The sequence below is a fragment of the Pyxicephalus adspersus genome, chromosome 4 (genome assembly GCF_032062135.1).
Source record: "Pyxicephalus adspersus chromosome 4, UCB_Pads_2.0, whole genome shotgun sequence".
Lineage (NCBI taxonomy): Eukaryota > Metazoa > Chordata > Amphibia > Anura > Pyxicephalidae > Pyxicephalus > Pyxicephalus adspersus.
The window spans coordinates 59669057-59687613 of NC_092861.1; the positions used below are offsets into that span (position 1 = coordinate 59669057).

Consider the following 18557-nt stretch of genomic DNA (forward strand, 5'->3'; position numbering starts at 1 on the left):
GGGGTACCCTCCATTTTTGTCAAAAAACATACAAATTTTACATACAATGAAAAAACAATGAAATAACTTGAATGTACTGTTTATTTCTTTTGTTCATATAAAGGATTTTTTGTTACTCAATGACATTTTTTTTTACAGTAAAACATTTGAAAATTAATCGGGTAAACGGTTAGGTAAAAACAAAAGGTAAAAATTTACTCTTATAGCTTTTCCTGGAGTGTTCAGTGTTAGGACAATCCCGCCGGATGCTCCAACAATAGTCAGCCATCATTTGTACATCCCATCTACCCTGATACCGTCCTTCCATGACCTTCAAATCTTGGTGGAATCGTTCAACTTGCTCATCACTGACTGCACCAAGGTTTTCCGGGATGGCTATGCAGAAAATGCACCTGGATGCTCATATTGTACCAAGTATTTTGCAGCTCTCCAAGAGTTTCTGGACAATTTCTGTGTAATTATTTGCTTGTGTGTTTCCAAGAGAAGAGAGTCCTTGACAATGGCTTTGAATGATAACCAAGCATTCTTTTTGATTTCTGACATTGTCCTGATGAAATGTTTATCTTTGATGAGCTGTCGAATCTGTGGACCATCCAACACAGGCCGACCTTTATTTTTTCAAATGACAGGCTAGGAAATGACAAACTGAGGTACTTGAAACAGTCTCCTTCAGTTGGCAAAGCTTTAACAAACTGCTTTATCAGACCCAGTTTCATGTGTAGAGGTGGGAATATAATATTCTTTCTATCAACAAGTGGCTCATGTAGAATGTTTTGGATCACCTGGTTTTAGGACAGACGCGGGAAACCGGCTCGCTGGAAGCGCGAAAGTACGCGCAACCAGCGAGCGCGGATTTCATTGATGAATTAGAGCCACTGTCTTGCGTGTAAATGAATAGCCAATACAAATCCACCCTACAGTAATCGCATTAATATAAGCGGTAGAGAAAAAACCTGATGTGATAGAAGAAAAGAAGAAGAAAAGTAACTGTACTTTCAGAATGAGCATGCCTATTTTAGTGTAAATAGGTTTAAAAATTGAAGTCAACAAAAAATGTATTTACAGTTTTTTCCAGTGTTTTGATAATGACACATGACTGGGGTAATGACATTAGATTGTGAGCCCCTTTGAGAGACAGCTAGTGCTACGACTAAGTATGGCACTGCGTTATAGGTAGGCGCTATATAAACACCGTGTAATAATAATAATGTGAGGGGCACTACCACTCTGACTGTATAATAATTAAGGTAGACTAAGAATATATGACAATTGTCCCATAATAACTTTGTTTGGTGCCTACAGTTATAGAGAAAAATTGCTGCATTTTCTTTCTGTCTTAATAGAATATCTTGCTTTATCATCACCAAATGGAATGGAATGTAAGGCTTGGCATCAAAGAACCTTATAATGATATGGCAGTGGAAATAAAGCCCAATACGCATGGTCAGGCTCATCTCAGGCTAGAATCTGACATGTGTACAGAGGTTGCCCAACGTCATTCATGGATCCATCCTGACTGGACCGGTGCTGTATGTACAATGCTTGCTCATTCATCTTTTTGTCTTACTGGAAACACTGGAAACTGGAAACGATAATGAAAGATCCTTTCCAACAACAATAATTAAACGTGTGCATGCAGCCTAATTACCATGTAGGTTTTTTACCTTATCAATTTTTATGACAGCAAATATTAATTTTTATTCTTATTATTTTTTATGAAAAAGGGTTGTAATATACATGCAATAACCAATTAGCTATACTGAAGTTAAATTCATTATTCAAATATACCCTTAACAAAGTGTTTTTTCACTTCCAAGCTACTGATTGTGACTAATATGTAGCTGTGACAAATGTGTGACCAAAGGGACATGGAAATCAATGGAGACCTTTCTTCTCAGTTTTAATGAATTGTTGAATATTAAAGTGACATACGTTTTTTACTGGACAGAATATGAACTTCCCTCATGTATCTATTCCTATATATATACGGAGTTGTGGGTAATAGTAGACAATGGAAAAAGCTAGAGCATTGTAAAAGAGGATAGTAAAGTGAATTGGATAGATAGATAGGTCATTTAACTATTACCATGCGTATTAATTTGCTGTGTGCAATCATCTGGAATATTATCTTTTACGGTAAGACATGTTTTATCTTTCTAGTATTTAAATTTGTATGGGTAGGCATGTTGCATGAAAACTTAACATATCCACTTAGGATATATAGACACATTCATGTCTTTATTTTATCTACAAAAGTGATGATATCATGTAGGATAAAATATATTTTCATGTTTGTTTTCTAGTTCCCAACTACAGTAAAACAAAAAATACAGAAGCTTATTATTTGGCAGGGAAATCCATTGCCCTTACACAGCTTTATTTTTGGTGAAACAAGCATTCTATATGAAAAATAATGTATGTGCATGGTATTATTCATAATATGATTCAATTATTAATAACTGTTCAACATGTTCAAAATTAGACTTACTTTGGTTTCAGTTTTTTCTAGGTAATTGCAAAACTCCTCTGAGAAGTCTGGCTTTATAAATTTGAGCCCAGCTGAAAAGATTGGCCTTGAGGTACAAAAACAACCAACTAACCCTTTCATGGTAGGGTCATATTAGTGTGCACTTAATACAGTATCCCAATTAAGGTATGCAATGGTAAAAGGTGGATGTTCTTAAAGAGATAAGTTTATTGTGGCGCTCATTTGTTTTTATCTTTTCCAGCAGTAGCTTCCTTTGCATTCCCCTACATTTAGTCACATGATATTTTGTCACTACAAAGAAGACTTCCTTCTGTCAAATTCTGTGATTGTAGGTCTGAAAGTAGTTGCTTCATAATGCTCAAAATGTGACACTGTGGGTGCACTTTGATTATTGTTTAAAAGATGAAGGGTTTCCATTCCCTGCCATCAATGGCCCTGATTTATTAAATCTCTTCAGGTCTGGATAGGATACACTTTCATCAGTGAAGCTGGGTGGTCAAACAAACATGGAATAGATATGGTCCAGTATTGAAAACATTTGCTAACAAATAGCAAATCACTTTTAGGAAATCCATTACAAGTTTGCTGGATCACTCAGTTTTAATGATGAAAGTGTATCCTCTACAGCCTTGGAGAGCTTTAAGAAATCAGGCCCAATGCCTCTACCTTCCAGGCCAGACCTCCCCACATTTAGATAAGGTTACCCACATATTTACTCAATTTGGTGTATATTATTTTTCAACAAGCTCATGACACTTTTCTCATATGTTAGTTGTTTTGAGCTCTAAAGTTCTAAAATTTTTCATTCACTTTATTATAGACAACCTTGAATTCTTTGAAACATATGTTATGGGCTATGTGTTTACCTGATTGAGAACCTGTGCTTTTAATGCTTTTTAGCCAATAAATAATTGCAGATATTTTCATCCATCCAGCTCTGTAATGTACATATACATATCAGTTTTTGTTTTGTGTTTTTTTGGAAGGACACCATGAAAGTTTGTGTATTGGTGGCTACAGAATACAAAAGGAACACATTTTTCTATAAGCGGCTAATAATAAACCCCCGCTTTAAAAAGGCAAACTGCCCATTTGGATTAATACCTGTGTAGAATTGTGATCATGTACAGTATGTTTACATTTGTTTTTATATCTTTTGTTTATTGTAGTTCAGTCAGAAAGTGCTGAGCTGCAATGCTCAGGGTCTGAAGCAGGGCCTTCCTATGAATCCCTGCAAACTGTATTCGATAGGAAGCCATTTCGTCCAACTCTGAATTACAGCAGACCAACTAGTGTAAACATCTCATTTACAATCTACGCAGTGCTTGGAGTGGTAAGAGAATTCTTTTGTGTTGTAAAATAAGGAATGCTTGAAGTTGTTTGCATTTTTGTCATTATGATCATCATTATTATTATTATTATCTTGGCTGAAACCAAAAAAATTCCTCCAACAGAATGAAAAATCACAGATTCTCACCACTTTCCTCTGGCTCCGAATGGTAAGTAATATTAATTTCTTTGTTCATTCCAACATAGATCAGGACCTAAGAGGCTGTAGACTTGTTTTTGTGTTACCAATTGGCCAGAAGCTACATATTTTTTATATTTTAGGTAGATATATTTTGTACTGTAGATAATATTTACTAATACATAGAACTGTGAGCATTTCAAACTAAGAATATGATAAATGCATAAGAAGGAAAGATTACTTTTACAGATCTGTCAAAACAATCAGTAGACTTAGGTTTGTACAAACACCTAATTGTTGGTTAAAACAATAGTTAGTTATTGATTCAGATGACAGGTAGGAAGTGCTGTACAAACAGACTGCTTGGCTACTTGTTCCACAGAAAAGAGAGGATGAATGCTACGGCACCATACTGCCTCCTTTCCAGTAGTAAACCAATAGTAAACAAAACATGTTGTTAGGAGTCTGTCATTTAGTAATTTTTAGACACCTGTGATAGCACTAGATTTTCATCCAAGGTAATTATAGGAAATAATAATGTAGAGTCTGTACAAGCAGGGATGCATCCAGGAAAAAATGGGGCTCTAAACAAATATGAAGTGCACAGCATTCTAACTTCATCTTCCCCTACTTTTGTGTCGTTTAGGGCCCTGGAGAAGCTGCCCAGTTTTCTCTACTCTGAACCCAGCCCTGTGGACAAGCTCTAAAAAATATATATTGTTTAAAAAGACATTTACAAAAGTAGAGCTCTCCCACTTCCTCCTTTCTGAGTCTTTTATATAAGTTTTTTTGACTGCTATCATAGTTACATATTACTGCAGCTGCAAAATCTCTGTTTTGCCTGTCAACTTAGGTTTTGCTTAGGTATAAACCTCTGTAAATCCCATACCCCAATAACTTGAATGTGCTCGGGGTGGACAATAAGTCTTAGTTTCCATGGGTGTTCCTTTAGTTGTTCCCAGGCATATGAAAGCCTGCCAGCCACCAGGCAACCACCACTACTATGTTTGTTCAAAATGATGGCGTGGGGCCATCATGAGGCAGTAATGTTTTTAGCAGCCTCTCAACAGCTGTGGTTAGAAAACAGTAACAGCACTGCTCTTGACCATTTACGTAAACAGTGACAAAAATGGTAGACAGTAGGTCTTATCGTAAAAAAAACAATGCTTCACAAAACACAGGGTCTGATAATTTTGACATTTATGTCATTAAAAAAAACTTGTACCCTGTTTTTTTAGTTTTAGTACATTATGATATAGTGTTCCAAAAGTGTTAGGAGACAGTTTTAGTACATTTGGTACTGTTTTTTTTAATATATCATTTGCGGTTGGCCATAGAAGGTTAGAGAAGTAGCAATACATGACTAATATAAAGAAAGATAAGGTACACAAAGAAAAAGAAAAAAAACATTACGAACAGTCTCAGTGATACTATACATAACAGCAGAAGTAATCTCACAATACATGCTGCAAGCTACTGTTTTTTCACCATAAACAACTCTAAATTTTTAACCTTTACTTTCTAAGTTTAGGTTCATTTTATATTTGATGGTAAAAATAGCTATAATAACATAACCCTATTATCTTCAACAGTTTTGGCAACATGAATTCCTGACTTGGACCCCAGCAAAATGTGGAGCTGTTGAAAAAATCTCTCTTCCAGTAGAACAAATCTGGACACCTGACATAATAGTTTATGAGTTGTATGTAGCAACTGCATTCTAAGTAAATGTTTTTTGGCTACAAGCGTATGTAGAAAATAATGTTTAGTAAGATATTCTCTAATAATTGGCATCACTATATATGCAAAGAATAACATTTATAAAATGTTATCACTGCTACCCTAGGTAATGTAGTTAATATTGTGGTTTTCCTAGATGGGATAAAAATAATAGGCACCATTAGTACTAAAAATCGACCATCCATAGAACTGTGGTTTATAAGAATCTCCTTTATCTATCTATCTATCTATCTATCTATCTATCTATCTATCTATCTATCTATCTATCTATCTATCCATTTCACTTTACTATCCTCTTTTACAATGGTCTAGCTTCTTCCATTGTCTACTATTGCTTACAACTCCCTATATATATAGAATAGATGTATGAGGGAAGTTCATATTATGTCCAGTAAAAAACATCTGTCACTTTATTATTCAACAATTCATTAAAACTGAGAAGAAAGGTCTACATAGATGTCCATGTCCCTTTGGTCACACATTTGTCACAGCAACTGTGGTTTATAAGAATCTATCTATCTATCTATCTATCTATCTATCTATCTATAGCGAAATGTATTACATATAACACATATTTGTCCTGTTTTTTTAGCATAGACGAAGATAAATCACAGCGCACACCATTTGTTTATGTAAATCACACAGGACGTGTCCGATATGACAAAATGCTTCGAGTAGTCAGCTCATGCAATCTTGGAATCTTCCATTTTCCATTTGATGTTCAGAACTGCTCACTAACCTTTGGCTCTTACATGCACACAGGTAATAATGAGGAAAACCATTCATACACAGTGTTGATGTGAACCACTACATTGAAGCATTATTTTTGCCATTACATAATCCAATTACATGAATACTTTAAATATATAAAAATGTATTGATCCATATTTATTAATACTAACTAACCAATTATTTGTTTATTACAGTCAGAGCAAAGAAAGACAATTAGGCATGTTGTTTGGTTAGTGAGTGTTCAAAAGCCAGAGTACTAATGTTTGACAACTGCATTATATGGAAGTGAAGTTTAGATAAGAATACATATTTCATTTTCTCAGTACATAATACTAATTGACTACTAAGGACACCATTCTAATTTAGTTTGGTTTTAGGCATAACTAGGCGACTAGGTCTTTCTGTGTTTCCTGGACTCTGCATTTGTTTGCTAAACAAAATTGAAAAATGTTTAATTGCAATTTAATTGAATAGGCTTTTATAGGTTCATATTCTATATATTGTATTGTATATATATTTTTATTCATAGCTATAGATCCTTTTCCAAGCCATGTTTATGGAGCTGGTATCTCTAAAAGTTGTAGCTAAAGTTTAGCATTGTTAAAGCTTAATTCTTTCTCCTATTAGTCCTTTGTCCTTTACATGGTAACTGGATTTGTAAACAAGTTCATTGTTTTATTTAACAATTTCAATACATCATAATGGGTATGTGTGCATTTTAGTGTCTTGATATACATGCAATTTTAAGTTGGACCATTATCCAGTCCAATAGTCCTCCCATCCATCCAAACTGTTCTCAGATATGTCTAAGTTATTCTATATTTCGTAGGAGCAATAAACCCTTATGCTAAGTTCACATTTGTAAATACTGTTGTCTGAAATTACTGCTCATATTTATTTCAGGTGGTGGTTTTGCAACAATGGCTGTATAGACTCTGATCTGAACTGATGCACTGCAATACAGTAATATAGCAGTATAATTAGTAATCTAATTCAGTGGTTTACTAACAACCCCCTCAATGACTTTGGGGGTGTATGTATACACTCTAGATTTTCACTCCAGAAAATCATGAATAAGTGTGTACTGTTAGTTTCTGTACAATGGCACATGGAGCTTCTGGCAGGAATGTTCTTTGTTTTTCACAGAACCCTAAGCACCTTCCATAAGACCCAATTTAAAAATAACAATTTTAAACATTTTTTAAACAATTTTAAAAAATAACATTTTGACATTCCAACAGTCGCAGGTCTATAAACGTTTCATTTTCTTTCACACTTAGTGAGGGATGTGCGGCTTGGACTGGCTCTTCCAGTGGAACAGATTCTTCAAAACTCTTTACAGTATCTTGAGACCAATGGAGAGTGGGAGCTTGTCAGAATAGAAGGAAGCCCCGATATCCTGAAATTTGGCATAGATGAATGGGATATAATCACATTCTGGGTGAGATATGACTATGCAAAGAAATTTTAGAATAACACTAATCCTGTATATAGCTGTTTTGTTTTTTTATCAACTTATATAATAATATGATATCTCTGACAGTTTTTTTCCTGTGTTTTCCACTTAATTTCAGGTGGTTATTAGACGTCGTCCTGTCCTGTACGTGGTAAACTTGATCATCCCCAGTGGCTTTCTGATGTTAATTGACATTGTAAGCTTCTTCCTTCCACCACACAGCACTGATAGAGCCTCCTTTAAGATGACCTTGCTCTTGGGATACACTGTGTTCCTGCTCATTATGAATGACTTGTTACCAAGTACAGCCAATGGAACTCCACTGATTGGTAAGAATTATTTTATATTTAAATAAAGGGCCTTTATGATGCCATGAAATTCAAGGCGTGGTTTTACTTATAGCAACTTTGTATACCCTCCTGCTTCCATTTCATCTTCAAAAATGTATTCTAATTTGATATTCAGTTGATGTGCAAGAGGAGATTAAAATTAGATTAAAAAATAGTATTCCTGTTGTATGGTGTATTTGGTTACCATGTTTAAGGTATGATTTTCAATGTTTATATTTATAAAGGTCATGGTATAACAATATTTATCACTGATCTTTTATGGTATTATTTGTCACCATGGTGTCATAAAATGTCACAGTGTCACAACACTCATTTAAAGCCGATCTATGAATGTGTAAAACCTGTACCCTTGCTGTTTACTAGTTGTGTGGAATCTAGTCAATCAACCAGTATGTGAGGTGATCAGAAAACCTAATAAAACTGAAACACAAGAAAACAATGTATGTAATATACATGTGTAAACTGCAAATGTAAGACAGCTAAATTTTGGTTTAGCTGTCAAAGGATACCATACAGAGGGGACATTACCAAATACATATGTTTTATAGGAAGATACTTTTATATTTAGTTTGGATTGGTTGTTACATCTATAACATTGAATAGTTATTGTAATGAATTTACCATTTATGCCCATGAGATAATTGTACTGTATATTATCATCAGATGATTATGTATAATCTGTGTATTTTACAGGAATTTACTTCTCAGTTTGTCTGGCTTTGCTTGTACTCAGTTTACTGGAGACAGTCATTATCACCCACATTCTGCATCGTGGGAAACTAAGCGGCTCAGTGCCTGGCTGGGTAAAAAGCTTTGTCTTAGGTTTTCTTGCGCAGCTGATCTGTTACAAAGACAAAATTGTCAGAAATAAAAACCCTGACACTAATAATCACATACTGCATCCTACGTTTGAAAACGACCTATCAAGACATGTGCCACCGAATCCTTGTCATGACAAAGTTTTTGACACAGGTAATATCAATGTATAGATAGACACATCTATCAGGCTTATTTAGATACATTGCTTGATTTAAATGTACTTTTAGAGATTAATTCCAAATGTTGGGTAAGTTCCTTGTTAGTTTTATTTACTAAGTATAGAATATAACTTTTTTGGTTGTTGCTGTTTGCACTACATAAATATTACAATTTTGCAGGCAGAAACATAACTGGGGTCCTGTGCTTCTCTAGCAATAAGCTGTAAAAACTACCCTTGAAAAAAACACTTCCAGCAATGGCTTTATATTTGCAAATATTGGAAATTCATATTTGGTTCAATTATCCATGTAATTTGATTGTGTAAATTATAAAGTACATTAATCAGTTTAATTACTGAGACTATTGCAATACAGATATGGTGAAATGTGTCCCCATAAGGTTTAGTAAACCTACTTGTCAAACTAACAGCTCACGCTTGAAGTTTATTAAATATGTATGTATGTATAGTACCTACATGCAGCAATCTATGTGGCTCTAAATCTTACAGTATAGTTGACACTATATGGATTGTTGCAGCATAGTTACTATCCATGCACCTATGCAAATATGTAATCCCTATGCTTCTATATGCTACATATGGGCTACTATATTACAGCATTCATGTACTACATCCATTGGCCTCATACTGTATGGTGCAACAATCTATGTGTCTCTGGCAACTATACAGCAAGGGTTGCATGGGGATTGTTGCACCCAGTGGGGAATCATTATGGTGAACATTGTACTGAAAGAGACATTACATAGCAAAGGCCAAATAGGTTTGAAAGTAGCCTAAACAACTGTATTTAAGGCTAGGTAGACATGTGCAATGGTTCCCGTCGGATAATTGGCCCAGGGCTGATATTGGACGACACTCTTGCGTGTGCACGGACGATGGACCAGGAATGATCGTAATGGAAGTGAAGGGGGAAAGACCGACCCGGGGTGCTGCTCTGTTGTTCTCCCCCTCTCCTCTCCATAGGGCAGAACGGTGCTGTATGTACAGCGCTCGTTCATGTATCGTGTAGTCGTTAGTCGTTGAAAAGGATCATGATAGATCCTTTCCAACCACAGTTATTGCAAGTGTGTACATAGCCTAATGGAGTACTAAGCCCTGTCAGGACAAGATATGTAGAGATTCAGCCTGAGATGTATGACATTTCTATTTTTACACCTGGCCAAAACTCCCCCCCTCCACCACCGCCAACTTGCTACCCTGGTGGGCGCCAGTTTTGCTGCCCATAATATAGTTACTTCGTACTGTCAGTGTTTTAGTTCAGGGCTAGTAGCTGTCAGTGCATAACAAAGCAGGTTTCTAAACTCAAACCATCCTACCATTATGATAATAATAGGCTATAGGATGCTGCATACCAGGCTCCTCTTGCACAATCAGGTGACAGAAATCAGCAGCGCACCCAAATTCCTTTTTGCAACATTAGCGATACAGATGATAATACAACCTGAAGCATTGCGAACTTAATGCCTTCAGTTATAACTGACATAGATATTATTAGCATCACAATGTATAACCTACATACGCCACACCTTTTTAAATACAAGTTGTCCAAAAATTTTAGAGCTAAATATTAGCACATATTGTATAATATAATATATATATTGTATATTATATATATATAATATTGTATATTATATAATATAATAATTTAAAATACAAAGAAACACTAAGTGGCAAACTGCATTTGGTGTGTATATAGGTAAATCCTGGATTCCTGGTGCCCAACACATGGCCTGCATTGTGTTCAGCCTGCTAGCACCATGAAAAAGGCTTACTGTTCTGGCTGCAACTTTCTGCCAATTGCATAGCCAGGCTAGTAGAGTTTGTGTTTTTTCATCTTGACCCCAGGAGTGGGGAATCACTGTTTGCAAATAGATTCTCTGTTCTTGATGTGTGCACCTTAACCTTCCAGGAGAATAATTTATTGGGTAGAAGAATCTGACAAAATAGTGGGAGCATCCAGAAAATTGTGTTCCAAAAAAACTGTAACAGCTGTTGAGTTCCTGTTAAGTAAGCTGTCCGCTTACATACACCACTGGTGCAGAAATAAAGACAACGCATTAGAAGCTAATCTTGTTGTTGTGAAAAGACTTGGATGGAGTTGGCACATCAAGGGCCTATTTACTTGCAAACAGTGGTTTCTTACTCCCATAGCCATGGAGCTAAAGACAAAAAGTAAACTCAAGCTAATTAAAGGGGAACTTCATGTACCTTTAAACCCGCAGGGCAGTTGATCAGTCCGGAGGTTTCTTCCATCGGGTCACACGTCGTCCTGGCATCCGTCCTCATGCCGGCGCATCAGGCGCGGCCATCTACGCCTCTTTTTCGGGGTTCTTCTTCCTACGTCACCTGACACAGGCACAAGATCAGGTGACGTAGATGGGAGAAAACTTGCTGATCTCACTGTGCATGTGTGAGATTGGCAATTTTTTTCCCTTTTCACAAAAGGAGCACCTAGAAGGCTCCCGGGATGCATGACGTAGGTATGCACTTCCATTTATTTCATTTTAAAAAATTAGGTGCCATTTATTTTTAATGTCACCCAGAACACATCTTACACATTTTTACTTTGTGGTGCACTGCTCCACAGCCCTTTCTTTTTAAATAGGCCCTGACACATGAACTTTCACTCCAATCAAGTTGCAGTAAGGCACAGTAAACATGCTCATTGTTGTAACACCTGTTACATATATCTACAAAACCCATATGTGCTGCAGTCCAGCAAAATTCATGTATCCTGATTGGTGGGCTGCAAAAAATACCCGCAACTATTTTTGTACACTGAGATATGTGATTTTCATTGTGAATGGACTGCCTAATGCTCATTTTACAGTTTTTAATTTAATCAGATCAGTGGCTGTATAATTTGGTGTGGGTTTAACCTTGATGACCTAGAGTACAGCTATGACACCTCTCTCAGTTATGTCAGTGCAGCTCTAACTGCCTGTGACAGGACACTGAAGTAGCAACAAAATAATTATAGGTTGATCCCTCTGCTCTCTTCTCCTGAGTCAGCGGATTCCTTGACAAATCATGTACATACTGTATCACATGCCTGATTTGCACCTCCTAATACTGAGTCAACATCAATCGGTCCCAGTTGTACTTTACAGGAGATTAATATATAGGATAATATTGTCCCCTTTTCCTCCTGTGTCACTGTCTGTATCTGTCTGTCATTTGCAACCCTATTTAATGTACAGCACTGCGTAATATGTTGGCCCTATATAAATACTGTTTAAAAATAGTTGCATTTAAACATACATTTTTAAAACTATATAATTGAGATAAGATTATCATATATGAGTTCAGCTTTAACATTTTATCTAAGACCTTAGTGCCCTAAAAAGCTCTGTAGGGAGAATTTTGCCTTCTAGCACACGTTTAGTCTGTTGTTCTCCTAACCTCTAATTAGGTCCAGACAGCGGCTCTGATGGGCTGGATCTGGCATTAAAAGGAACTATAAATACTGTGCAACCCTGCTCAACCCCATCTCCTGGGGGCAGTAAATTATTGCCATAGTGATATATTGATGGCTGATTGCAGATAGCAATAAATTACTATTAGTTGTGACCTGATGCTGTAGAGTTGCATGGTGGGCAGCAACAGATCTCCAGTTACTATATCTACATTCTCCATTAGGAAATAAAAAATACATTTTTAGTACATGAAGAATAAAAATATAAAATATAAAGTACTATTCTAATTATTCTCAAGGTTATACTAAATATGTTGGGTATGCTTAATCATATTTACGGAGCAAAGTTTGTAGGCAAACACAGTGTTGTTTAGAACTATCATAAACCCATGAAAGTGTAACTAAAAAGCTAATTTCTGTCCACACAAACCCAATATGCTCTTTTCTAAGGACCCATCAAAGTATTAAAAGTAAGTATTACTATTAGTGCTAAAAAGGTTTATGTAACTCCACAAACTGCAATTCATGACATGTGTACACTGGTGCCCTGCAGTGTGAATGTGTAGCCCACTACTAGAAAAGTGAGTTGAATTGCCATTCAAAATTATTGGTGCCACATTTGCATGCCACATGGCATGCAAATCGGTGAATAAACATTTTATTATGCATTAATATAATGCAAATTTATGAAAAGAAAACTGTCATGCGGCCCTCTGGAAATGCTGAGGACTGCACTTAAAGTAAAATTAAAGTTTCGCATACACAAAGTTATGTCATCCCAGCCTGACCAATCAAGATATCCGAAATTCTGACACCTGGAAGCTGAGCAGAAGAAGGTGACACCTGCAATGGAACGTGGACAGGTGAGCTTAACTAAAAAAAAGTTTATCTAGCAAGTAAGCCTATTTTAGTGCAGAGGGCCAATCGCCTGTCCCCTCTGTAATAAGGGATCTGCCTGGTCCCACTTGTTTGTTTTGATGAATTTAATAAATATTTGCTAAACTAGTAACCACCAGTAATCTAGGATCTAGCTAGGCTAGCTGCCACCTAGTGTTTGTTTTTTAATTCTCAGTATTCTGAAATATTTGGTGTAACCAGAGCCCTAGTCCCTACTAACCTAAACCTGATTCTTATCTGGGATCCCCCTCTGGAAGCTGGGAGGTGTGAATATTGAAGATTTAAATTTATTATCAGATATTCCTAGCATGGATAAAGAAGACATCGGACAAGGGGCATTATGGACCCTTCAATAATAATAATATGGACTGATGTTGCTTCTTTTTTAAGTGTTCTTTAACTGGCTACACTGGTAAACAGCTAAATGTCACAAAGGACTGCATTGCAAGTGTGGCACGGGGATAGCCCTTTTTTTTGAGGTTTGGGTAATTAGATGATCAATGGGTTTCTCTTGAGAATCTGCAATTTTTACCATCAATTGCAATGATGAATTTGTAAAATCAATGTGTTCATTATAGAGAAAGTAGATAGTAAAATGTCACAAATTGTCTCCTACAGACATGACATGACCTGTTCATATATGCTGCTTTCCCTCCCCACAGAACACAAGGATTTCTCACCACCAGTTCTGGATCTTCTCCCACCAGATGCCCTGTCCTCTGGTGCAGAAAGGCATCTGGCATTTATCAGCCAGAATCTTCGAATGGTGAGAGAAGTTTTAGAAAGCAAACAACAGTTGCAGGCACAGGAAGAAGAGTGGGTGCAAATCGGCTATGTGCTGGACTCACTTCTATATCGTCTTTATCTCATCTTTATTGGGTCATATGCCATCATCATTATTAGTGTGTGGTGTGTCTGGTATAACACATAAATATCTATGGACATTGGACATGGAAAATATATGACTAGGTCTGAGGTTTAAGGTGAACCTGTGGTCAGACTAAGGACATTCAATTATGTACCGTACATATTCTGAACAAGCAGTAAATTAACTTAACAACATGTCCTTTTTTTCTCTGTAGCTGCTGGCACTGTGGAGCAATTCACCCTCAAAATTCCCAACAAGGTCTTTTTGTCATGTAGCTTACCTTACACTACTTTATCCTCAAAGCAAACCATCCACCTATCAGGGAATTTAGATTGTTGCATAAACCATCTTACTGCCATAGAAAAATGGAGAGATCCAGTAAAAACATCACTGGGTTTAAAATCAAATATGTAAATACATAGGTTATATTATAATACATAAAACTGAAAGGTTTTGTTGAATAATTTATCATGATTATGTAGGGAGGAGACTCAATGAGCCCAATTTATTAAAGCTATCCAAGGCTGGAGAGGATACACTTTCATCAGTGAATCCTGAACCAGATCCATTCCAGGTTTGCTTGATCTCCCAGCTTCACTAATGAAAGTGTATCCTCTCCAGGCTTGGAGAGCTTTATTAAATCAGGCTCAATATAAGCACTCTGAACTTTAGATTTAAAGTTTGGAAGGCTGCAAAATCACTGCTTAGAGAAGGAGAACTAGGGCGAAAACTACTTGAATGACTTTGGTGCTCCTGTTTTGAACTTTGAAGATTATTTGCTTTAAATTGCTTGTACCTACAGGAGTCAGTAAGTTTGTTTAAACATTTTTTCCAAATACCCCAACAATATATGTAGAGTGATTTTTTAGGTATCAGGTATTTTCTGTGATTAATACTATCAACATATATATATACTTTAAATGTATTCATAATAAATATTTAAAGACAATTACATCCTATAACCACATCTTATTTCAGTGAGAAAATGTACTTAAAGAGTCCCTCTGTATATACCTTTGATGCATTTGTAAATCAGATTACAAATGGGAATGTGGTTAAATAAAGCTAATATACTTCACCCTAAAATAACATTGGTAAAGTTTGTTTTAAAACACATTTGTTTGGTAAATAAATATATATATATACATATATATATATATATATATATATATATATTGATAGATATAGACATGGCCGCCTTTAGACTGGCTATGGGGTTAATTTTCAGTGACTTTAACGTATGGAATTAGGCTGCTAGCAGGTAAACAGTGTAGGTACCTGGATTGGCCAGACAGTGTTGGAGCTTGGCATTTTCCTTCTGCTATCCTCTGAAGTGCTTCTTACTATCACTTTGATCTGCTGCCTCACTAGTCAATAGGAAAAGGTATAAATTAGGAGGGGTCAGGCAGGTTCTGTCATAACAAAGAAGTGCCTGACATTTAGGCATGCAAGTAAGGACATTTGGGCTGTCTGTACTCTACACCTGCTTATTTAGGCTAATTACCATTTTAAATGCATGGATAATAATAGTTTCAGAAATATATTTTAAAAATTGTTGTATAGCTAGCTCTGTATTTGGTGAAACTATGATTTAATCTTGGGAAACAAAGTTTTACAGGTTGTTAATACTTTTTATACCCTAATGTTTCCAGTTATCTAATGTGGTCATTATTAGCAAATACAGTGGGTGATGACGTCAAAGTAATTATGAGACTCAGTGTATGGGTATTTTGTGCAGAAACAAATAGGGTTCCTGTTTGTTAAAGTCTTACAGTGTCTTTAATACTTCTTGGTAACACTTTTATACACAGGAAAACTGAAAACACACTAGAGAATAAGTTCACATTATTTTAAGACTATTAAATGCAACAACCCTCAAACCTATATGAAATAAAATGATGGAACCATTAGCAAGTAACTGAACATCTGTGCCATAGCAAGGTGTGAACATGGGGACTGCACTAGGGACCTCATCTCTAGCCTTGTAGTACATTGGGACTAAGTACTCATTATCACTTTTTTACCAGTTACTCCTGAGAATTGTAGGTGTAAATGAGTGCAAATGTTCTTAATATTACTACTTGAAGGAATCAACAACTTCTGTTTTTAATTACGCATAATATATATTATATATTGTAGAAGCAATGACTATGCAAAATTATAGTACATGGTCATTTACTGATGGTATACTGTCATATTATGTATGTAACCCTGCAACCCTATAATTGACAATTTCAGTACAGTTATTGTTGAATATTGATAACTGAAATATATATATTTTTCTGTAAATGTTGTTGTGAAGGGTTCCAATAAAATCTGCCATTTAAATTTACATGAAAAGCTTCTTTTTTGTTGTTATTTATAAATGTAATTTGTATGTAATATATATGCATATATGTAAATCTGTTTTAATATTGTATACATATACAGCAAAAAAATATGGGCAGATATACAATACACAGACAAAAATCCCCAGGGTCTTCCATCCAATCTCAGAGTGTGTCCCTTGGATGCGCGTTTTTTTTAAATTTCCTTTTGTATGCTTTGTTCTGATTATTTTAGAATGGGGTTGTATTGAATAGGGTCATTTTCCTTATTGGAATGTCTTTGTTGCAGTGTCTTGACCTCAATTATGCACATAGCGGTAGTGATGTGATACCTTTGGTGTTTTAAACCCCTGCCTTGAAGAGGTAGAAGCATAACAAATTGCCAGTCAGTTGCGTTGCAGTGCTAATATGATAACAATAGCATGCTGATAGGAGGAGAGAAAAAAAATGACAGCAGGATACGTTTATTAGTGTGATTTATTTCTTTACATTGTTACTTACAGGCTGAGGTAGGGACAAGACCTGTAAGCAGAGAAATATCAGGGACTCAATATGGGAGCTTAAAGAGCCCACGTATACGGTATGTATTCCATCTATGGGCCTGATTTAATAAAACTCTCCAAGGCTTGAGAGGATACACTTTCATTAGTGAAGCTGGGTGATCAAGCAAACCTGGAATGGATTTCTTCAAAATAATTTCCTAGCAAATGTTTTGAATCCTGGACCAGATCCATTCCAGGTTTGCTGAATCACCCAGCTTCACTGATAAAAGTGTATCCTCTCCAGCCCTGGAGAGCTTTAATAAATGAGGCCCTATATATTAAATTGTTTGCCAGGTGTTCAGCTATAAAAATTGACCTGTTTATCATTCTCATCCCTCAAACACACAATCAAAATGCCCTTACAACTATTTTATAGATGCAGACACACTGGGGCCAAATAGGGTCCTAGTGCCCCAAATTATGGCAGATACACAAGGGCACACAAATTAAGGTGAATCTGTATGAATCTGTATGCTGTGTATTGTAGAAAGGAAGCTAGTGCAGATGATGTATATAACATATGAAACAAATTCAGTATATCCTACTGTGCTTTCAAATTGTACAATATAATTTTGGTTGCAAACATTCACACTGCTCCAAAAAAAAAACTCAGCAATATTCCACACCCTTTAAAACTTCGAAGCTCTGCTCTTGCCACATTCCTGGCATACAAACCAATGAAGTCTCAGTTTTTTTTCTTCACTTCTCACTTGAATCCCCTGTATTGTTTCCTGTGGATTTTAAGTAGGCAAAGATGAGCAGTGTTCCAATGACATAATTGGATCGACAAGATGAGGAAATACCCTTGGATAATCTGAGAGGTAGGAATTTAGCAAGTATTTTTATATCTGTAGTCAGGAACAAAAAAGGGTTTAAAAAGGTCATTGCCAGGTTTCCAGATGATAATATTTGATAAACTGTGTTTTGAGCTTTATTATGAGAAGTATGGTTTAAAAGACTCTGTTCTTCTAATGTAATATATTTGGGTATGTATGAATAGATTTGGAACTCCCAAGAAATGCCAACAGATATGAGGTTGTATTCTTAGTTAGTGTTATTGTGGCATGGGAAAAACGAGTAGTATAAAAAAATAATCAGCAAGTGTTCTATCTAACAACATGCATTTCTAATATAAGTTGAAGAATTTCCCTTGCTCAGCTTTCAGGGGCCTCTTCTTTACAGAGGGATTCCCCATCACAATCCAAAATGAGTCCATAGTCCAGCAGGAGTTCATTAAGTGGTGTTGATGCAGTGGGCTTGATTTATTAAAGCTCTCC

General features: G+C 36.0%; 1 protein-coding gene across 4 annotated transcripts; it reads left to right on the plus strand.

Annotated features, from left to right (window-relative positions):
* Nucleotides 1-805: 805 nt before the first annotated feature.
* Nucleotides 806-16735, plus strand: LOC140328611 (5-hydroxytryptamine receptor 3A-like). 4 transcript variants are annotated; one of them, XM_072408357.1, is made up of 9 exons: nt 806-1651; nt 3658-3821; nt 3943-3987; nt 5549-5658; nt 6289-6458; nt 7709-7869; nt 8003-8213; nt 8928-9206; nt 14206-16735. In XM_072408357.1, exons 3-9 carry the CDS (start codon nt 3985-3987, stop codon nt 14472-14474), a joined length of 1203 nt encoding a protein of 400 aa, XP_072264458.1. In that variant the 5' UTR covers nt 806-1651; nt 3658-3821; nt 3943-3984; the 3' UTR covers nt 14475-16735. The 4 variants fall into 4 exon arrangements, with proteins under 4 accessions (XP_072264458.1, XP_072264459.1, XP_072264461.1 ...); XM_072408358.1 differs by lacking the exons at nt 3658-3821; nt 3943-3987; nt 5549-5658; XM_072408360.1 differs by lacking the exons at nt 3658-3821; nt 3943-3987; nt 5549-5658 and having other exon boundaries at nt 6342-6458.
* Nucleotides 16736-18557: the final 1822 nt, after the last annotated feature.

What these genes read in the sequence shown, in the direction of transcription:
- LOC140328611 (XM_072408357.1), top strand. An exon ending in GACATAATAGTTTATGAGTT is followed by an intron (nt 5,659 to 6,288) that starts GTATGTAGCAAC and finishes CTGTTTTTTTAG; the next exon opens with CATAGACGAAGATAAATCAC. An exon ending in GGGATATAATCACATTCTGG is followed by an intron (nt 7,870 to 8,002) that starts GTGAGATATGAC and finishes ACTTAATTTCAG; the next exon opens with GTGGTTATTAGACGTCGTCC.